Genomic DNA, 24,074 nt, shown 5'->3' with positions numbered 1-24,074 from the left:
GCCCTGTCCTCTTACACATGTAACCCTCTTCCACTGTAAGTATACCCTACTGCAAATACCTACCATCTGCCTACCCTGAACAGGATGGGTACAGGATGCCGGCGCTAGGGATCCTGGAGGTCAGAATCCTGACACCGATAACCGCTAACCCTACCACTAACCCTAACCGTCCCTCCGCAGTGTCTAAACCTAACCTTCCCCCTAGTGCCTAAACCTAACCCTCCCTCCCCGCACCCTAAACCTATCCCTTCCCCTTAGTGCCTTACCCTAACCCTCCCCCTAGTGCCTAACCCTAAGCCCACTACTTACCTTCGGGATCCGGCGGTCAGGATGCCAGTACCAGGATTCTGATAATTGTCGGGATTCCAGCATCGGTATTCTGAATACCGGAATCCATGCTGTCGGGATTCTGAAGATATCCCCCCTGAACACATTAGCAGGAATTTAATGCATACTTTTCCTTAATCCCAACAAATAGCCCACTGCTTCCCATGTTCAGATATTACTGTTGATACTCTGCTAAATCTCTGTAGTTAAAAATCTAAAAAAAAATCATCCTTCATTCAAACATAACTGTGTCTCACTTGCACAACACCGGGAAAACCCATAGGATTTAGAGCCATCTGGTTGTGCTTGTTGTGCTGTTGAGATCAATTACCAGCAAGAGGTCCACATATTTAATTTGAGGTGGTGGCCTGGGGTATTAGTGTGGGTACAGAAAAGTTAAGTATAGGCGGTGGTACCTTCTAGTAGAGACAAGCAGCTCCAGTGGATTTTCCTCTCTCCTGGCAACTTCTCCACTGGCTTGTCCTTGTCGGACTGTAGCAGAGAGACTAGGCCCGTACACAGTAAAATTACATAACATGCCAATCTTAATAAGCAGAATAATCTGGCAAATTTATTAAAAGGGATAATAGTACACAAGTCCAGGGAAAAGGTATGCATTAAAATAATAAACAGTATACAAATGACAGGGGGCTTCACACAATAAAGAATAGTAAACAAGTAGAAAATAATTACCACTATGCAAATGACATGCAATACGACACAAAGCCGATGATAATATATGATAGTTATTCATAATAGTATTGACAAGAAACTAATAACCTATATTTCTCTTGGCAATTAAATACACTACTGAACTTTAGCTGCTGCAGCACCTCTTTGGCTGTTATTAAATAGAAAATTACATTTCTCAATTACTTCAAACCGTTTTTCTCTGAATATACGCAGTAACGTTCACATAAGCACATATAATGAATTGGCAAAATATATTATTTTGCAACAGACCATAAATACCCCAGACTGATCAGTCATTTACTTGGAGGTAAACACAGGTGAACACAAATTTGTTCGAGAACTCTCTTGCTTGGTGATCACTGTCCTACTTCATGCATGTATTTGTAATCCACAATAGGGAGTCCACAATAGGCGAAGTTAGCATCTGACTCTAGCTAGTCATCCTGAATTCACAGAAAAACGGTGGCTTTAGCTCCTAGTAATAATATATTTCAGTCCTTAGAGCACAACTATCTTCAGCACTTTATCAGTTATTATTATCTGAGTTCTTAGTATGTACAGTGAAGAGCACTAATATCCAGCTCTTCACTTTACATCTCTCTAAATAGATCTCTTTTTAACGACTAGCAAACTAAGGGCCTGATTCAGCAAGGAACGCAGTTGCTTATATGCATGCAATCGGGCGATTGTTGCATACTGCGCATGCATCGCGCAGTGCGCGAACTAGCCATTGCGTACAGGACTGTGATCGCAATAAATACGCAGACCCATGACATAGTGATTGACAGGAAGTGCCATTTGTGGCTAGTAACGGGGGGTTGTCGGGCGAATGCAGGCGTGCCAGTGCATTTCAACGGTGTTACAGGGGCGTGTATAAATTAGCCACTGCAATATCATCCACAGACTGAGGCCTTATAGCGTGCGTATAAGTAAGCATTCCTGTGTGAGATCTGACTTGCCTTAACTGTGCGTAAGGGTCCGATGGTACTCGATTGTACCGATGTTTTTGCAGTCTTGATTAACATTACGAATGTGCGTGTAGCTGAAGTGGGCATCCTTATGTAGTGCTGGGCATCCTTATTTTGTGCTGCAGTGGCATTGCGATCGCAATGGTTTAGCATATTTTAGCAGTGAAACTGCGTGCGTACGCAATATTGAGTGCGTATGCAATATTGCGTGCCATAGTGAATCAGGCCCTAAGTATCTTTATATGTAACTCAGTGTCTTTATAAATATATCAATAGCAGAATGTCGCTGAACTTAAGGTGCCCACACACTAGGCGTTCAGGTCACGATCCGATATCGTGTCTGATTTCTCCCCCTGCAGTCGTGGGCACGATTTGGTGTTAAAAACAATCCAAATTGACCCACAATCTATCGTGCATCCTATACTATTCCAGTGCATCGTGATAAGATTTTCAGATCTTGCCTGCAGCAGGCAAGATCTGAGGATGCGATGTACGACCAGCGGGTACGTGCATTGGCATCGTAATCGTGAGTAGAGACTCACGATTAGGACATATTTACACGGTCTGTCGTCCCAATGCGTCGGAGTCGGGCTGATCGTGTAAAATATTGCCTAGTGTGTGGGCACCTTAACAGCAGGAACGTCTCCCTTCTCAGCTCAGTACACTGTCAGCCTCCACGGATCCACTGTGCAGTGTACTGTCAGGATGAGCGGTAATAGACACCACCACAGCAGCTGCTGTATTACTGCATGTAGTTTCTAAAGGATCTCTCTCCATGGACAGACAAACATATGCTACTTCGGACATCTAAATGACATTCCAGACAATAGTGGCAATCACACTATGATTCCACTTATCCCAAGAGCACACAAAAAATTGTAGAATTCAGCAGCCATTTAGTTAATAGGAGCCAGAAGGATGTTTGAAGGAGCCAGGGAAGCTGTGCATAATAATTCCACAAGTTTGGTGCCAGCGGAATTATTTTTGGAGCATCCTGGCAAGCTAGTAACTGGGATGTGTCCAGCTGTGACCCAACACTGACAACCAATACAAAATGGACACACTAGAAATACAATCTACATAACTGACAATATTGGCCATCTACACTCTGTGTATCTACACACTCATACATACATATTCTGCAGCGCTTTAAAGAGAATATTTGACTATTCAAATCATTCCCTGCCCGAGTGGAGCTTACAATCTACAGTATATTCCCTACCATATGTACACATACATACACACTAGGGTTATTTTATGTCAGGAGCCAAATTAACCTATCAGTATATTTTGGAATGCGGGAAGAAACCCAAGCAAGCACAAGGAGAATATACAAACTCCACACAGTTAGGATAGTGCTGGAAATTTAACTCAAGACATCAGTGCTGTGAGGCAGTAATGCTAACCATTACACCATCCTAATGTAGTATTAATATTACAGTATTCAATAACATTCATTACTCTAGAACGTACACCTCGACGACACTCAATACTGATAAAAATGTGCATCGAATGATATCTAAATATGATGGAAGCTGTAAGTGCCTGAGAGTTCTGACAAACCACTCTACGCAATGTGGCTACCTATTTTGGTGCCCTATCCTCAAATTAGAAACCATTGGTCTAGATTAAAATACATTACAGTATTAATACAATATGCCTAAATGCTACCAAGTCCTTGTGAGCTGCAATTCCCATCCATATTGTTGGTCGGTTTTAATAAATTAAATCTCAGCACTTTAGTTTATATTAAACCTTTCATTTTCATCCAACTCATCGTAATTTTCCTTGAGGATCAGTTTCCGTTTACCATTTTCTTCACTGACTGCCAGGTAGTAATTGTTTTTTAAAGCCGCTTTAAATTTGAAAGAGTTGTCTCCTTCATGGAACTGTTTTATAAAGAAGATGATTCCACTTTTGTCTCCGTCAATGGTGTCCGGGCAATTTCCTTTCTATAATGTAAAACAAATAAAATATGATTCACTGTCATGTTAAAAAATGCAAAAAACTGTTTCCGAATGTTACACTATGGCAGTGGTTTCCAAACTTTTTAGTTCAAGGCACCCTTAGGGTCTCCATGATTGTGTCAAGGAAACTCTAAGCCAAAATAATTACCGAGCGGTCCCTTTTTTAAAGTAGTTTGGTCAAAATAACGTAATTAGTATTTAGGTCAGGACAGAAATACTTATTCATTTGTTTGCAAAAGTAATACACATAAATCCAAGGAAAAATTATATATATATTAGGGATGTGCAGGCTCGGATAGGTTTGAATTTTCCCGCCAAGTTCAGATTTTTCCCACCAAAAATCGGGTTTCAGAGAGAGACAAAACTTCATCTTTCATGGACAAACATCATCTTTCCTGGACAGAAGTCCATGAAAACATAACGTTTTGCCTCTTTCTGAGACCCGATTTTTGGAGGGAAAAATCTGAACTTATCCAAGCCTGCACATCGCTAATATATATATATATATATATATATATATATATATATATGTATATATATATTAAATTATAATTCTTACAAAGAACAATTAACAGCACTCATTGACAGGAATAAAAACAATATACACAACAATATGCCCTCCTCCATGTATCTCTCACTGCAGCACCCTCCTCCATGTGTCTCTCATTGCAGCCCCCTCCTCCATGTGTCTCTCATTGCAGCCCCCTCCTCCATGTGTCTCTCATTGCAGCCCCCTCCTCCGTGTCTCTCATTGCAGCCCCCTCCTCCATGTGTCTCTCATTGCAGCCCCCTCCTCCGTGTCTCTCATTGCAGCCCCCTCCTCCATGTGTCTCTCATTGCAGCCCCCTCCTCCATGTGTTTCTCACTGCCCCCCCATAGTTCACCCTCCCTCATTGTGGCCCCCTCTATAGTTTCCTATGCGGCCCCCTCCCTATAGAGTTCTCTATAGAACTGTGGCACTGCCTCTCCTCCCACTCTGTTCCGCTCACTAAATAGACTCACTCCCACGCATTGCAGCTCCCCCAAGCCCCCCTTATTTATCTATAGTAGCGATGGCCAGCGCTGTTCCTTTCTACTCCTCAGCTCAGCCATGCAGCTAGCCAGCAACAGGCAGCATCGCAGACAGTTTCCGCATGCTCACATAAACCCTCCCGCGCCCCGCACACAGCTCCCTGCAATGCTCAGCACAAGAAGCCTCTCCAGCAGTTCAAGCAAATAGAAAAAAAAAAACAGGCGCTTCGTTAGGCCACTGGCTGAAGCACCCTGGAGACTGTGCTGCAGAACCACAGGGAGCTGCGGCGCACAGATTGGGATAGAATTACTAGAGCTTCTAAAATAGACAAGTGGTGTTGCCTGTAGCAACCAATAAAATTCTGTATATCATTTTGTAGATGGCAGTAGAGAAATGATAGCTATAATCTGATTCGTTGCTATAGGTAACACCGCCATTTCATTTTTAGACACTTAAGTAAATCTATCCCTATGACTATGCTGCTTTAGACATTGTATCTCCACCATACTCTACAAAAGACATTCCCTACTGTTATTCCCTACATCCCATGTCTGTCAAAACTCCCTGGGGTAAATCTGCTTTCCGGGTGGATCTTGAGATTTCTAGCACTGCGCATTCTCTATAGCTGAGCATAACCAACTTTGAATAACCCTGGGAGACTTTCAGAGCCATACAAATCTCAGCCACATCTCCACTTTCAGCTGAGTGGGTGTATCAGGCCGGCAACTGGGTGTTCACAGGTAGGCTGAGTGTTCTGAGAACGTGTCGTGGCCTGTAGGCAGAATTGTGGGCTAACTTTTAAAAAAAAATTACTATTAGTACTAAAACATTGTTAGTATATGATCTGGGATATAGAGAAGTCTTCTGAGAGGCCTTTCTTTTTGGACCCAAAGAAAGTCAGCAAATAATATCTAATACAGTTTAGTCTGGTACGAAGAATAGGACCTTTGGCAAGAATGTGATCACCCAACGCATCCGGGAATCAGATGGAACCAATTTGGAGACACTATGTTAATCAGAGAAACTGGTTTATTTTCCTTTTTTGTTGCGCACATTTTAGCACTTTATGTGGAGAGAGTTAAAGTGAAGAGAGATAAAGAACCAACCAATCAGCTCCTAACTTTCACTATATGGGCTGTGTTTGAAAATTGACAGTTAAGTTAACGATACGAACGATAACGATATCGTCGAACGATATATCAGCAACCACATCCCCAGGTGTCTGTACATGCAGTCCTATCTGGGGATATCGTTAACGATGCCATGATGCTTGGCCCCGCTTCCCCCCCCCCCCCGCCGACGATCATCATTGCCGGCATCGGCAAGTGTGGATGCACTTAACGATGCCGGCACCCCTACCGGGCCCGCCGCTGCCAATATCACTCTGTACACACATCGGCCAGTGTGTACGGGGCTTTAGAATCTGATTAGTTGGTACTTTATCTCTCTCCACTTTATCACTCATCAAGCTTTGATAAATTTCCTTATCCCAGATCATATTACTTCGCTACTCCCTCTCTTCCTTTACACTACGCTGGGATCTGCCTGATTCCAGATGGATCTCTTGATCCAAGGATAGGGCTCGTGCAAGCGAGCACTGATAATGGAAACTTTAGCAAGTGGATGGTTAGGGGCAGAGGCGGATTGGAGATGTAATTTGGGCGGGCATCCCTTACTGTGTTCCCTTCAATGAAAAATTGACGTGGCCATACTTCATGGGGGCGTGGCCATGTGTTAGGGGGAGTGACGTAAGCCATGGGGGTGTTTCCTTACGGCAAGCCCTAATTCTCGGCATGCCGTCCCAACAGAGCTCCGGGCGGCGGTACTGCTCATCCAATGCTTTTGAGGTGGCCGGACCAGCCCATCAGTCATACTGGCGTTTGCCAGTAGTATCAGATGGACAGTCCGGCCCTGGTTAGGGATGGTGTGTCAACATAGATGTGGGCAACTCTGAATACAGGTGAATATCCCTATTTATTTCCGAGCACACAATGTGACCAACTTATGTACAACTCTGAAACAGCCCCTTTACATACACATACATACACTCCATTGATAGCCATCACTAGCTGTAATGTGTCAAACTGAGGCAGCTGCTTCAGGAAACAAGGATTGTGGGTAGCAAAATAAAAATAATTATTTTAAAACAATTCGGATGTTTGTGTTGTTAAACAGCTTGGCGATGATTTCTACGATGTTGCTAGGTATAAAAGATTAAACTGACAAACAAAACATGAATGATGCAGCAATGTGGTTGTTACCTCTGACATGAGAATGGTTGGGACCACCCCGATAAAACTTTTCACTTCTAAATTTTAGGGTGACCGATTGCAGCCTCACCTTAAAGAACAGCTCCATCTTTTCTGAGCAACACAGGTAGTATTGTTCATTATTAAGTGTGATGGTGAATGCCACAGAAAGTCCATCATACATAACATTGGTTCTGTAGGTTTGAAGTTCAAAAGTTCGTCGATCTGGAAGTATAAAGTATTTTTCATTTTTTTTTACATTTTAGCTTTTCAAAATATATATAAGTAGAGTATGAAATAATAATGAGGAGGGACGTACTGGCAATAGATTATAGATAGTTTTACAAAACAATAATTAAAACCTATGATATCAATGCACGAGTACCACTAAATAAATTGAAACAGAGATCTGAATTTTACCCCCTTAGTGCGAGAAGCAATACAGTTGAATCTTTTTATAAGATTGGAAGATTTCAAGTCTCCGTGTCAACAAATAGAAAAAGAAAAACCTATCTCCAATCTTACGAGAAAGGAGAAAAGAGCTTTGAAATTACTTACCAAAGATACATCTATAATTATTAAAGAGGCGGACAAAGGGGGGGGCTTGTAGTTCAAGATAAAGCTGATTATTTAAAAGAAGCCTTCAAGCAACTTAATGATCAGCTGTTCTACCGTGCATTACTGTCAGATCCAACAGATATTTTTCTCTCTGAATTAAAGTGTCTATTAGATGATGCCCTTGCCTCTGGAGTCATAATGAGGGAAGTCTGGCGATTTTTGTACAATCCACATCCAGTCACACCCATCTATTACCATCTCCCTAAAATTCACAAATCTCTCACCTCACCACCTGGGCGTCCCATTATCTCTGGTATTAATTCCCTCACTTCCAATCTTTCTCATTATATTGACACGTTCCTTCAACCCTATGTTCCTGAGTTGAGATCACATTTGAAAGATACTACCCATTTTTTACAAAAAATAGAGACAATAGTGTGGAAGCCTTCTTATGCCTTCCTCACTATGGATGTATCATCACTTTATACCAACATCCCCCATAAGTTGGGTGTGCAATGTATCTCTTCCCAATTAATTCGAGATGGGAATCTCACTCAGGAACATAGGCTATTTATTTTGGATTGTATTACTTTTATTCTTACCCACAATTATTTTTTGTTTCTGAACACTTTTTATCTCCAAATCATGGGGACGGCCATGGGGACCAGGTTTGCGCCGAGCTACGCGAACCTCTATATGGGGGAGTTCGAGGACCTCCGGGTGTGGGGTGGGGAGTTCGGCATGAACCTGGTCTTCTATGGCCGTTACATAGATGATCTATTTTTTATTTGGGATGGGGATCTATCCTCTGCTTCACATTTTGTTTCCTCACTTAATCAGAATTCCTTTAATCTCACTTTTACATATCAATATAACACCACCCGCATTGACTTTCTCGATGTGACTCTGGAGGCTAGGGATAGCATCATACATTCTTCTAATTATAAGAAGAGTGTGGATACTCAATCATATCTACACTTTAAAAGTGCTCATCACTATCCCTGGAAAGCCAACATCCCTAAAGGGCAGCTGATGAGACTACGCAGAAACTGTTCTTCTATAGACAGTTTCAGTGTTCAAGCGAATGATATGCTTTCCTCTTTTAGAAGGAGAGGCTATCCTGAATATATTCTTCAAAAAGCTTTGCAAGAAGTTCATAATATGGATAGATCAATTCTTTTCAAAACTAAAAAATCAGTACAAGATCCCAATCGAATTATGGATGGCAATATAGCATTCATTTGCAAATACAGTTCTTGCCATAGACAAATTAGGGATATAATTTATAAGAACTACCGTATTCTTCAACAGGATAATATCCTAAGGAATATTATACCCTCCAAACCATGTGTTATTTATAAGAAAAATAAATCTCTAAAATCTATCTTGGCGCCTAGTCATTTAAAACCACATATAAGTGTTAGTAACACAACTACCATTTCAGAACAGTGGTTACCTTATAGACCACCTGGCTTCCATCGTTGTGGTAAGACCAGGTGTACTATGTGTTCCTATACCAATAAAAAAACAACCATTTTAATGATTAAGGACACGAGAGATCCATATATAATTACTAATTTCATGAATTGTGATTCTACTTATGTTATTTACTTATTTACCTGCGGCTGTGGACTACTTTATGTGGGTCGTACTACGAGACCATTGAAAAGACGCTTTTTGGAGCATCGCCGAAATATTATTAATAAAGTCACCACACATAGTCTATCTTCACATTATGTGAGAGAGCATAATAGTGATCCACAGTCACTTAGAATTATAGGACATGAACATATTCAGAAAACTCAAAGAGGCGGAGATAGGTTCAAAACCCTTTGTCGTCAGGAGGTCTTCTGGATGTTTAAACTGAACTCTCTACATCCAGAAGGCCTCAATGAATCCATAGAACTTAATTCATTCATATAACTGGGGTGGATAAGAATAGATAGATAGGGTCCCCATCATCTGTTCCTTGCCACAACAGGGATGAATAGATAATATACATACCCCCTCAGGTCTTTATACCTATGTCTTTCTATTTATAATGCTAGTCATATAGATCTGTAGGTCTCTTTGTATCTGTATAAGAGGTATAACTCTCTATTAATTATTGAATTATTTGTTTACTACTAAATATTATATTATTTGGGAACCTTGGGAGATATAGAGACCCATTGATGTGATCTATTGAGATGATACACATTGCCCTTTTGAGTGAATATGCCCCACATTTGTGATTTATTTAATTATATGTATGGGCTCTCACTATTAAGAACAAGGGATGGTATTATTTTTCCAATATTATTATTTTTTAAATTTAATACTGAAGCAAATTAGATGATCTACGATATACCTTTTATGATAATATTTGGGAGCTCTATCAAATTGTTTATGAGATGATTGTGAAGGAAGTATCCTTTAGTATAATAGATGTTCTAGTTCTTTCAGGATTGACTTGTATCTCGATTCACTATTTTAGATTAACCAGAGTTGTAGCCATTTAGACGTATGCTCTATATATATACTAAGAGTGGATTGTGAATTCCACATAACAGATTATAATATAATATTCAATGCGGATTATATAAAATCTAGGATATTAAATATTGTTATAAGATATGTTCTTATCATGTAATTGATTACTGTGTTTTTAAATAAATTATCCTCTTTGAGCGTTATGGATACGAGTCACGTGGTGTTTGTTTACATCACGTGACTTGCTATTATGTCTCTGACGCTGGAGGCTAACGGAGACCTTTTGTAACTAATCATCATGTTTTAACTCCGTAAACCTAGCAACAGACGCTAGTGATGGTGACGCAATTCGACCACGTGATGTATGTTTACATCACGTGATCAAACATCCCGATCTGACGCGGGAATGAAATAGAAATCTCAATAGGTCGCACAGAGTCACGTGTGCCACCATGGACATCATGTGATCAGATGTCGATCTCTATACCCGGCTAGATCGGGTATTTTCTAATGCTTTTAAAATGTATATTTATATTATTTCATGCCAGCTATGATAGAACTTAGCGGTTTCATTTACACTATGTCACTGATAATGGGAACTTGTAAGATTTTCTATACGGCTTGATTGATTAACCTCTGCTGTTAGCTACAGCTGATTGTTATTCCAATTTGGATATGGGTATATAAAGCCCTACAATTGAATCATGGGGATCATGCTACTGAGGAAGCTGTGGGATCTACCACAGCGAAACGCGTTTGGAACCCCTTTATTGTACAGCACTTGGATTCCTACGTGGATTACATTCCTCCGGACCAGCGTTATCCATCATTTTCCAGCTCCAGCCATTTACAACACGTCAGCATGCCAGTGCAAGAATTTCTTCACCACCTATAGGCTGTGGACATATCACTAAGTCTGGTAAATATATCACCATTTTCCAGCCCCAGCCATTTACAATACGTCAGCATGCTAGTGCGAGAATTTCTATACCATTTATAGGCTGTGGACATCAAATCAAGCCTGGTAATATATCAGCTGGATATTACTCCGGATCCACCTGTGTAGGCCAGTGACTGTTACTATATTCCTTTATACCTCCCACTTAATGTGAATGAAATATACATAATAATTTTTTTACTCAGCTATTATTTTGAGATTGGTCTATATTATTTATCCTATGGACATTTTTTTCTTTCTTTTTTGATCTGGACATTATTTTACTTACTATCATTTTTTATGTACTGTTATTATTTATATTGTTTATTATTTATTTTTTATTTTCATGATTATTGTCATTGTACCTGTTTTATTCATATTGGTTTTACTGATTGCTCTTTTTCTGTCCAAATTGTGGACATCAAATTAAATTATCTTTTTCAATCAAGCCGTATAGAGTCATGTAGTAGATGATGATAATATTTATTGATTTATGGTCTATGCAATTTTGGTTATCATTTGCATGTACTGATAGATTCTCTAGCGCTGTTCACACCCATCTTTTCCCAGTGTTGCAAATTTGCAGGATATCGCACGCTTTCCACTGCTTGATATATAAACCCCTGTTTGTTTGCAATGTAAGTAGCAAACTGTTTTGTGGAACTTTCTGCTTTTACATCAGAATCCCAGTGTGGGAATCCAAATGGTACTGTAGGTGGCACCGTAATTGCATTTTTGTGGCCCCACGCCCACTGTACAATGCCATAGTCCCCAGCATTGCACATAGGGGATGGGGGTCAGGGGACACAATGATGCAAATCAAAGCAAATTGCATCATCAAGTAACCAGGTTAATTGTACATAAAATATAACTTGTATTAATTTTAGTTAAAAAACAATATATTTGCAAAAGACAAACCCATGACACAAATAGACAACATATATAAAAAATGAGGCCAGACATTGGCCATAGAAGTGGATTGTGCCAGTGGTCCACGTATATGCGTGCTGTCAATAGATACGCAAATATCAATTATCAGGAGGACTACTGGACCTATCCACGCAATAATAACAGAGCTTCTTATGTAATTCCATAAACTCTATCTATCTCACTACTCTGCATTGCTCCATTTGCACTTGTACACCCCATTACTTATGAAAACAGTGAGCTGAATAAGCTCTGGTATTTGGTGATACATGTAGCAGTATTTTTTCAAGCACTGCTGATGAATATGCAACTTATTCATGATCGGTACATTGGATAATCTTATGTATGCCATTTAGTTTATGTTGATTTCTGGTGCATAAGCATATACAACCTGACTTTCATGAACACTACAAATATGTAGATCACGCAATTTGTGATCAAAGATAATGTGGATATCTGATTGATTATATACATCACCTCGGCAGTAGTATCAGTGTGTGCTTAACTACACCTGTGAGACGGATGGTTTATATAGATGGCATTTGGTTGCGGTTGACATGTATCCGCATAATAATATACTGAGGGATATTATACCTGTAATTATATGAACACAATTTTCTCAATACTTCACCTTGGTATTTTACTGTTATTATTGCGTGGATAAGTCCAGTAGTCCTCCTGATAATTGATATTTGCGTATCTATTGACAGCACACGTATACGTGGACCACTGGCACAATCCACTTCTCTGGCCAACATCTGGCCTCATTTTTTATATATGTTGTCTATTTTTGTCACGGGTTTGTCTTTTGCACATATATTGTTTTTTAACTAAAATGAATAAAAGTTATATTTTATGTACAATTAACCAGGTAGAACTGGTGCCCCAAACCAAAGAGAACTTTCCCCCACTTTTCCTAGTTGATAAATAACAATTAAAAATTGCATTATGTAACTCTGATTTATAGGAACTACTATATAACAATGCTTGCTTGCCAAGACAAAATCTCTCCCCATTTTGTAGTAATTTAGCGAAAGGCTTAATTTCCTACATGCTCCCATATACCAGAGAGGAATCTGAAAATGCCTCCCCGGCTATACATTAGCCGATTATCTACAATGTCTAACTGCATCATATACAGCCGGATTGGCTACCTGGCTCTTCTGGGAAATACCAGTAGGGCCTATGGCCTGGTGGGCCAATCTAGCTGCCTGAAGGCCTGGCTGAGCAGCTCCGCCTCCCGGTACTCTGCTTAAGCTGGCCACACATCTACAGATTATTTTTCCAACCAGCCAACTAGTTGATTGGTTGGAATGAAAATCTGGTAAGGTATGAAAGCAAATGACAATCAGCAATTTGCTCCCAAATGCCGGAAAATGGACAAAAACTGTTGTTTGAACAAATTGTTTAGATCAAACATTTAACAAACTTTTCTGAACAATCATTTTCATCTGTTTTCTGGCATTTAGGAGCAAATTGCTGATCATCAGTTACTCCCATACGTTACCAAATTTTCATTCCAACCAATCAACTAGTTGGCTGGTTGGACAGATAATCTTTAGATGTGTGGCCAGCTTTAGCCAGCATGTTGATCTGGACCATTCGATGAAGCACCTGTGACTCCCTACAAACCACGTGACACCTGCCAAGCACCTTTTCCCAGGGCCTATTCTTGTCCCAGTCCGTCCCTAACATCAGAAGAAGGTGTTAGCTTTTCAGATCTTGGATCCATTAGCTAAGCTTTTCTGAGCTTCATAAATTGGTCCAGACTGCAGTTCCCATTGGGAAAAAAATGGGGTCTGCAGTAAACAGCATTTATTTGCCTAATGCAGGAGATATTTATGATATATCCTGTGTTCATGCTTTAGTAAATAGGCTAGTTAGTTAAACCATGCTGAAACCTCTATTTCCAAATGCTTTTTGTGCAAATTAGCTTTCTAAACAGGCCATACCCAAGATGATTGTACAGTATGAGGAGGACTTACCAAATTCTGTTCTATTCATTCATCACTACCCATTGCCAAACTGCTGGATTTATTATCCAGCAGTTTGAAGTTTAAAACTCAAATCGCTGGTGAATGGTGGCAATGTGCAGCGGTCTCCAAACTGCAATGTCACCCACAGCGTGAGCCGAACTATTGGAAAAAATGCCATAAAGTGGTTGTGAGTGACAAGATTGCTATTCCCAACCTAGCAGGGGTCCCCCGTGGCTCACGCAGAAGGACTCTGGGGGTCGGGATGTACTAAAGAGGAAAATGCAGTTAAACTCCTGAAACCAACTGCGGTATGTACCTGAACAGAGGTGGGATGGTACCGCATTACGGATGCGATGCTTAGTTCATCCCGCCCTGGGTCATAAGCTCTAAGTGCCATGCACTGTTGCTGGCAATGAAAAAAAAAAATTGCCTGCTGCCCAACTGACCTCCACCATTGATGGCAAATACATCATCCATTGGTGTCAAACCACAAGCATTCTCATAAGGATTTTTGGAAAGAAATTCAAATGGAAATAATGAATAAGTGCTATAATTAGTAAAGACAAAATTCTTCTACATAAATCCTTATATTTTTTCCATACAACAATATTTACTGGTTTATCAAAAAGGGAACAACAATGCTTGGTTATAATGAGATTTCAACCTAATTAAGCACAATGGGCCCAAACAATGTTTTCACTACCTGGGTCTGATGGATTAGCAAACACTGCCACAGAACCACTGGGCTCCTCAGGGTGAGCTTCCAAGCATTCTTTGAAATAGTTCTCAATAGTTCCTCTTATGCTGGAACTTGCTTTTTTCCATGCATCTGACTGGTGAACACCTATAAAATCAACAGAAATACATACAGTACAGGACATCTAAGAGCTATATATTTATTTAATGTTTATTTAGCTTGCATATGAAAAATCCCACTGTCAATTCCAACCAAGGGCCGTATTCAATTAGCCGCGATAAGTCGGAAAGGTTCGCCTGCCGCACTTTCCGCCTACATCGCGTGTTTTGGCCGCAGAAACTTATCGGGCACGTCCCCACTATTCAATTCCAAAGGACGTGAAAACGGCAAACTGCGATGTCGGAACAGGCGGAAAGTGCTGTCTGAAATTACGAAATAAGCCTGAACCCCCCAAAAAGGTAAATATAAAAAGTACCTGGGCGCTTATTGAGTGGATTCCACAGCCTTACTTGTCCATGGTCCCGCGTCGGGTGGCAGCGCTGCTCAGAACACCGGAAAATGGCCGCCGCGGCCATTTTTCCGGTGTTCTGCACATGCATAGTAGACTCCATGCACACTCTAGTGCCCAGAGTCTACTGCGCATGCACAGAATGCCGGAAAATGGCCGCCGCAGCCATTTTTCCGGTGTTCTGCGCACGTGCCGTAGACTCCGGGCACACTCTAGTGCCCAGAGTCTACTAAGGCTCCGGTGGCTGGCTAGCCGCTTCAGTCGGCTGCCGGCTACCGAGGTGAGAGGAGGGGGCCCCACACGGGGGTGCACACGGGCCCCCTGCTTTCTTAAGACGCCCCTGTAGAAGTGGTAGTTCCCTGTACAGGCTCAAGAGTTGGGAGAGGAGCAGCGGGGTGTTGGAATTGTGGAGGCCAAATATAGGATCTTGTCATAGGTAGTTCTCAGGAGGTGCGAGGTACTTGTGCAGCACTGAACCTAGCAAGCCGATGCAAGTGGAAAACCCCAGGAAAACTGGTATGCTGAACTAAGCCTAGTGGATAGAAGGCAACCTGAGACATGAGTAGGTGAACTGGTACCAGTGAGACACAGTGCCAAACTTAATGTATTGCTAGTTTAACCGGCTGAAATCGTAGTTATTAGCCAAACTGGGTTTGGCAGTGATAGAACCGGTTGGTACCGGCGATAATTGCCAAGCTGGATTTGGCAGTGTTAGAATCGGCTGGTACCAGTGATAATTGCTGAGCTGGATATTGGCGGTGGCTGGACCGGCTGCTATCGGTGTTAATTGCTGAGCTGGACTTGGAGGTGAATAGACTGCCTGGTACCAGTGATAATTGGCGAGCCAGACTTGGCAGTGACTGGACTGGCAGGTACTGTTGTTAAATGCAAAGCTGGATTTGGCTGTGACTGGACCGGCTTAGTACTGTTGTTAAATGCAAAGCTGAATTTGGCTGTGACTGGACCGGCTGGTACCAGTGATAATTGCCGAGATGGACTTGGTGGTGACTGGACCGAAACCATTGGTAATAATAGCAGACACTCTGTAGATAAACTGTAGACCACGATGCAGGAGCCCAATAACATTACAAGAAGCGACATTGCACAGACACTTTCTCTTTGGCTGCAGATACCTTATATACCCCCTGCTGGTCTTTGATAGGATGAGATGGATCAGCTGACTAATTACACCTGGGCCATTGGTCCAGATGATGTCAGGTGACTAGGAGGATGGCAGCATACATGGAACGGAACTGACAGGGAGTCCTCTCTGGTGGCCATGTCTTCACTGCAGTAGGGAGGAATTCACGAGCACCCGCCTACGTAAGGAAGCAGCGGCCAGAAGAAAGACTGGAGAGCGTGGCTGCCGGGACGTGACAGTCACATTGTAGGGCTGCAAATACAAATTATGCCACACAGTACCTCCAATTCACATTATGATATACTGGGTCCCCAGTTCATAATGTGCCACATGACAGTGCCCTCTGTTCATATTATATCAGACTATAGTACCTCCAGATCGTAATATGCCGCATGGCAGTGCCCTCCATTTCAAATTATGCCACATTAAAGTGCACCCAGTTTATTTTATGCCACATTTAAGTGCCCTCCATTTTAAATAATGCCATATTACAGTGCCCTCCAGTTCATATTTATCCACATTACAATGAGCAGGTTAGATTATGCCATATTACAGTTCTCAATTCAGATTATGCTACATTACAGGTGCCCCTTCCAACCAATCAGCTCCTAACTGTCATTTTTCAAACACAGCCTGTGACATGGCAGTTAGGAGCTGATTGGTTGGGACTTTATCTCTGTTCACTTTATCTCCATCCAATGCTTAGCAAATAGACCCCTTAGTACCTCTACCCCTAAGACATAAGAGTAGCTATACTGGGTGCAAGGAGTGCTATTGCTATGGGGCCCAGAGTCTTAGGGGCCCTGTGCCCAGGTTATACACTGTAGTTGCATACCAATGCATACCTGTCGGGTGTGCCGTCCCGCCCTGGAGAACTGCACTGGGTGTTTGGGGTTATATAAGGTAAGACATTTTTCTTTTTCCATTTATGTCCTGATGAAAATGCCAATGTATTAAAAGGCAGTAACACGTTGACTATATACCTGCCGTCTGCAAGATTTTTCAAGGATGCTTGGAGTGCTGCAGCATGACTACACTGTATATATATATATTAGGGGTGTGCACCGGCCACTTTTCGTGTTTTGTGTTTTGGTTTTGGATCTGGATCTTTCTTCGTGTTTTGGATCTGGATTGGTTTTGCCAAAACCACCCTTCCGTGTTTTGGGTTCTGGGTTTTGTGTTTTGGATCTGTATTTTTTAAAAAAAAAGCATAAAAACAGCTAAAATCACAGAATTTGTAGGTTTTTCTGCTCCTATGCTATTATTAACCTCAATAACCTTAATTTCCACTCATTTCCAGTCTATTCTGAACACCTCACACCTCACAATAGTGTTTTTATGTCCAAAAGGTTGCACCGAGGTAGCTGGATGACTATGCTAAGCGACACGAGTGGGCGGCACAAACATGTGACCCATCTAGGAGTGACACTGCAGTGGCAGACAGGATGGCAGTTAGAAAAACTAGGCCCCAAACTGTACATAATGCAAACAAAAAAAAGAGGTGCAAGATGGAATTGTCCTTTGGCCCTCCCACCCACCCTTATGTTGTATAAACAGGACATGCACACTTTAACAAATCAATCATTTCAGCGCCAGGGTCTGCCACACAACTGTGGCTAAAATGATTGGTTCGTTTGGGCCCCCACAAAACAAGCTGGCAATTAATGTGTCCCTGCACAAACTGGCTCTACAGAGGCAAGATGTCATCCTCATCCTCCTCATCCACCGATTCCTCACCCTCTTCAGTGTGTACATCCTCATCCTCACAAAGTATTAACTCGTCCCCACTTGAATCCACCACCACAGGTCCCTCTGTACCTTCTGGAGGCTGGTCTCCCTGGAAGAGCTGATAATTCATTTTGATGAACATCATCTTCTCCACATTCTGTGGATCAACCTCCTACGCCTTTCGCTGACAAGGTTCCCGGCTGCACTAAACACTCTTTCGGAGTACACACTGGAGGGGGGGCAACTCAGGTAAAATAGAGCCAGTTTGTACAGGGGCCGTCAAATTGCCTCTTTTTCCTGCCAGTACAGGTATGGACTGTCTGACATGCCTACTTGGATGCTGTCACCGATGTAATCCTCCACCATTCTGTCAATGGTGACAGTATCATATGCAGTGACAGTAGACATGTCAGAAATTGTTGCCAGGTCCTTCAGTCCGGACCAGATGTCCAAACTTGGTTGCCTGCCCTGCATCACCGCCAGCGGGTTGCTTAGGATACCTAAGTTTTTTCCTGGCAGCCCCAGTTGCGGGAGAAAATGAAGAAGGAGCCGTTGACGTGTCACGTTCCGCTTCAGCTGACAGTGTGTTCACCAGCAGGTCTTTGCACCTCTGCAGGCTTGTGTCGGCCGGAAAGAGAGACACCACATAGGCTTTAAACCTAGGATCGAGCACGGTGGCCAAAATGTAGTGGTCTGATTTCAACAGATTGACCACCCTGGAATCCTGGCAAAGCGAATGAAGGGCTTCATCCACAAGTCCCACATGCCGAGCGGAATCGCTCCGTCTTAGCTCCTCCTTCACTTTCTCCAGCTGCTTCTGCAAAAGCCTGATGAGGGGAATGACCTGACTCAAGCTGGCAGTGTCTGAACTGACTTCACGTGTGGCAAGTTCGAACGGCTGGAGAACCTTGCACAACACGGAAATCATTCTCCACTGCGCTTGAGTCAGGTGCATACCCCCTCCTTTGCCTATGTCATAGGTGGATGTATAGGCTTGTATGGCCTTTTGCTGCTCCTCCATCCTCTGAAGCATATAGAGGGTTGAGTTCCACCGCGTCACAACTTCTTGCTTCAGGTGATGGCGGGGCAGGTTCAAGAGTGTTTGCTGGCGCTCCAGTCTTCGGCACGCAGTCGCGGAATGGCGAAAGTGGCCAGAAATTTTTCGGGCCACCCAAAGCGTCTCCTGCACGCCCCTGTCGCTTTTCAGAAAATTCTGCACCACCAAGTTTATTGTGTGAGCAAAACATGGGACGTGCTGGAATTTGCCCAGATGTAATGCCCGCACAATATTGGTGGCGTTGTCAGATATCACAAATCCCCAGGAGAGTCTAAGTGGGGTAAGCCACTGGGTGATGATTTCCCTCAGTTTCTCTAAGAGGTTGTCGGCGGTGTGCCTCTTACTGAAACCGGTGATACACAGCGTAGCCTGCCTTGTAACGAGCTGGCGTTTCTGAGATGCTGCTACTGGTGACGCTGCTGCTGTTGCTGCGTAAGGTGATACATCTACCCAGTGGGCTGTCACAGTCATATAGTCCTTAGTCTGCCCTGTTCCACTTGTCCACATGTCCGTGGTTAAGTGGACATTGTGTACAACGGCATTTTTCAGGACACTGAGGACACTTTTTCTGACGTTTCTGTACAGTCTCGGTATCGCCTGCCTAGTGAAGTGGAATCTAGACGGGATTTGGAACCGGGGACTCACTACCTCCATCAATTGTCTAAATCCCACTGCACTAATGGCGGATACCGGACGCACGTCTAACACCAACATAGCAGTCAAGGCCTCAGTTATACGTTTTGCTTCAGGATGACTGCTGTCGTACTTCATCCTCCTCGCTAAGGACTGTTGGAGGGTCAATTGTTTAGTAAAAGTAGTGGTGTTCCTACTTCCTCTCTGGGATGATGAACGACTCCCAGCAGCAGCAACAGCAGCAGCGGCAGCAGTAGGCGTAGCAATGCAGGATCCTCCGGAGGAATCCCGGATAGGAGAGTCAGTCAAGCCAGTGACATGGCCTGCAGGACTACTTCCGATCCTGACTAAGGAGGAAATTGACGAGGAGGGAGTTGACGGTGTGGTTTGCAGGCGCTTGGATACAACAGGACAACGGGATTTAGGTGTCCCTGGACTGCTTACGGTCTTAGCCAAAGTTTCTGAACTTGACAGTAACTTTTTATGAACGCGCTGCAGGTGCCGTATAAGGGAGGATGTTCCTAGGTGGTTGACGTCCCTACCCCTACTTATTTCACCTTTACATATGGTACATATGGCAAGACAGTTGTTGTCCGGATTTGGATAGAAATATTGCCAGACCAAAGAGGTGGAATGTTTGGTCTTCTGCCCAGGCATGACCGTGATGGGCTTTTTCATCCCACGGACAAAAACTGTCTCCCCCGGAGCCTGATTTAAACAAACCACATCACCATCAGAATCCTCCTCGCCAACTTTCTCCTCAGCGCCAGCTACACCAGTATCCTCATCCTGTTGTACTTCAACAGTGACATCTTCAATTTGCATATCAGCAAGTGGACTGTGGGTGCTCCTTTCAGCACTTGCAGGGGGCGTGCAAATGGTGGAAAGAGCCACCTCTTCACGTCCAGTGCTGGGAAGGTCAGGCATCGCAACCACCACCACACTTGGACTCTCCTTGGGGATTTGTGATATCTTCTTAGAAAGCACAGTTCTTCACTGTGCTTTTGCCAGCTTAACTCTTTTGATTTTTTTAGTGGGAGGAGGGCTTCCATCGTCATGTGAAGCTGAACCACTAGTCATGAACATACTAGGGATCGACCTTAGCCGTTCCTTGCCACTCCGTGTCGTAAATGGCATATTGGCAAGTTTACGTTTCTCTTCAGCTGATTTAAATGTCTTTTTCAAGGTAATTTTCGTGAACTTTGCCATTTGGGATTGTATGTGCCCTCTACTATGACATTGGGCATCGGCCTTGGCAGACGACGTTGATGGCATGTTATCGTCTATGTCATGACTAGTGGCAGCAGCTTCAGCACTAGGAGGAAGTGGTTCTTGATCTTTCTCTATTTTATTTTTATCGGAGAAAGTTTGGTCCTCCATTTATGTTATATCGATTTGATATATACGTGCGGCTAAACACAGAAAATAATTTTTTTTTTGGTTTGGACTGGAGTGTGCTTTGGGGGTTACAGCACCCTTTAACGGTCAAGCCAGCCGGCCCTTTACTTATGACACAGGCGCACGCTTGGCACTACTTTGTTGATGCACATGCGGCTACTGCGCACACAATTCACAAACACAGAAAATAATTTTTTGGGGGGTTTGGACTGGAGTGTACTTTCGGTGGTTACAGCACCCTTAACGGTCAAGCCAGCCGGCCCTTTACTTATGACACAGGCGCACGCTTGGCACTACTTTGTTGATGCACGTGCGGCTACTGCGCACACAATTCACAAACACAGAAAATAATTTTTTTTTTGGTTTGGACTGGAGTGTACTTTGGGGGTTACAGCACCCTTTAACGGTCAAGCCAGCCGGCCCTTTACTTATGACACAGGCGCACGCTTGGCACTACTTTGTTGATGCACGTGCGGCTACTGCGCACACAATTCACAAACACAGAAAATCATTTTTTTTTTGGTTTGGACTGGAGTGTACTTTCGGGGGTTACAGCACCCTTAACGGTCAAGCCAGCCGGCCCTTTACTTATGACACAGGCGCACGCTTGGCACTACTTTGTTGATGCACGTGCGGCTACTGCGCACACTGGCCCTCATTCAGAGCCGTACGCTCTGAGCAGAGCGCACGCTCTGAATGAGGGCCGGGCTCCATTTTCATGGAGCGTCCTCCTGGACGCTCGTATAGCTGTGGGTCACCACCCACAGGCTATACGAGCGTGCATTGTGATGGTCGCGATGGTCGAGACCATCGCGACCATCGAATTTGCGAGCCGGAGCCTGCGGTTAAGGTTTTCAACCGCAAGCTCCGGAGTGATTTTGGCTCTATCAGAGCCAAAATCACTCCCACTGACATCACTAGTGATGTCAGTGGGTCGGCTTTTGACGGGAGGCGTTCCCGTGGGAACGCCCCCGTCAGGGAGGCACGCCCACCAAAGGGGGCGTGCTGTCAATCAACATTGACAGCACGCCCCCTTTGATCGGACACAACGAGCGAAGGACTTTCCTTCGCTCGTCGCGTCTGGCGCATGCGCACGACGGAGCTCCCTCCGTCGTGCGCATGCTCAGTCCATAACATCGACCCACTTGCGAGCGGACAGCCGCTCGCGAGTGGGTCTGAATCAGGCCCACAATTCACAAACACAGAAAATAATTTTTTTTTTGGTTTGGACTGGAGTGTACTTTCTGGGGTTACAGCACCCTTTAAGGGTCAAGCCAGCCGGCCCTTTACTTATGACACAGGCGCACGCTTGGCACTACTTTGTTGATGCACGTGCGGCTACTGCGCACATAATTCACAAACACAGAAAATAATTTTTTTTTTGGTTTGGACTGGAGTGTACTTTGGGGGTTACAGCACCCTTTAACGGTCAAGCCAGCCAGCCCTTTACTTATGACACAGGCGCACGCTTGGCACTACTTTGTTGATGCACGTGCGGCTACTGCGCACACAATTCACAAACACAGAAAATAATTTTTTTTTTGGTTTGGACTGGAGTGTACTTTCGGGGGTTACAGCACCCTTAACGGTCAAGCCAGCCGGCCCTTTACTTATGACACAGGCGCACGCTTGGCACTACTTTGTTGATGCACGTGTGGCTACTGCGCACACAATTCACAAACACAGAAAATAATTTTTTTTTTGGTTTGGACTGGAGTGTACTTTCGGGGGTTACAGCACCCTTAACGGTCAAGCCAGCCGGCCCTTTACTTATGACACAGGCGCACGCTTGGCACTACTTTGTTGATGCACGTGCGGCTACTGCGCACACAATTCACAAACACAGAAAATAATTTTTTTGGGGTTTGGTCTGGAGTGTACTTTCGGGGGTTACAGCACCCTTTAGCGGTCAAGCCAGCCGGCCCTTTACTTATGACACAGGCGCACGCTTGGCACTACTTTGTTGATGCACGTGCGGCTACTGCGCACACAATTCACAAACACAGAAAATAATTTTTTTTTTTGGTTTGGACTGGAGTGTACTTTGGGGGTTACAGCACCCTTTAACGGTCAAGCCAGCCGGCCCTTTACTTATGACACAGGTGCACGCTTGGCACTACTTTGTTGATGCACGTGTGGCTACTGCGCACACAATTCACAAACACAGAAAATATATTATTTTTTTAGCACTTGGGGGGAGCACCCCTGATGGACAGAGCACCCCCTGGACAACACTACAGCACCCCTTTAGGACTGGGACACTGCACAGTACTTTGGAGTGGACACAGCCCGTATGGAGAACTGACTGCACAACACAGTCCAGCCAGCCCCTATGGACTTTGAAGTAGTGGACACAGCCCCTATTAACAACAGCAGCACAGCACAACACAGCCAGCCCCTATGGACTTTGAAGTAGTGGACAACAGCAGCACTACACTACACTACACTACACAGCCCTAACTCCCACCCTCCCTCTTCACTGTCCACAGCCGAGTGAGAAAATGGCGCCGACGCGGGTACCTTATATAGGATCCAAAACCCGCGAGACTCGGAAGGCGGGATGATGACGTTTTGCCTCGATTTCAGATCCGAGTCAGGCGGGAAAAGTCGAGCCTGACTCGGATCGGACTCGGATCGGGGGGGCTCGGGGGGGGTTCGGATTTCAGAAATCCGAACCCGCTCACCCCTAATATATATATATATATATATATATATATACTTATGCTGGTAGTTTTCTGAACAGAGATTTCATGTATGACGAGATGGACCGCCAGATGAGAGATCCTATATTGTATTTCGAATGCTCTTGGTTAGACAAAGACATTG

At 43.6% G+C, this 24,074-nt stretch overlaps 1 protein-coding gene across 1 annotated transcript in view; it reads right to left on the bottom strand.

Moving 5' to 3' along the window:
* Positions 1-876: 876 nt before the first annotated feature.
* LOC148504768 (interleukin-18-like) overlaps positions 877-24,074 on the bottom strand; it is a 29,809-nt gene continuing 6,611 nt past the window's right edge. Inside the window, exons 3-5 of the mRNA XM_088448547.1 lie at positions 14,790-14,930; positions 7,308-7,441; positions 877-3,940 (exon numbers count right to left, since the gene is read on the bottom strand). Coding sequence (XP_088304673.1) covers positions 3,728-3,940; positions 7,308-7,441; positions 14,790-14,930 — 488 coding nt within the window. The 3' untranslated portion in view covers positions 877-3,727. The remainder of the gene's footprint in view (positions 3,941-7,307; positions 7,442-14,789; positions 14,931-24,074) is intronic.

The sequence above is a fragment of the Taudactylus pleione genome, unplaced genomic scaffold (assembly GCF_031769625.1).
Source record: "Taudactylus pleione unplaced genomic scaffold, aTauple2 ptg000457l, whole genome shotgun sequence".
In the NCBI taxonomy this organism is placed as follows: Eukaryota; Metazoa; Chordata; class Amphibia; order Anura; family Myobatrachidae; genus Taudactylus; species Taudactylus pleione.
This window is presented reverse-complemented; position numbering and strand designations above follow the sequence as displayed.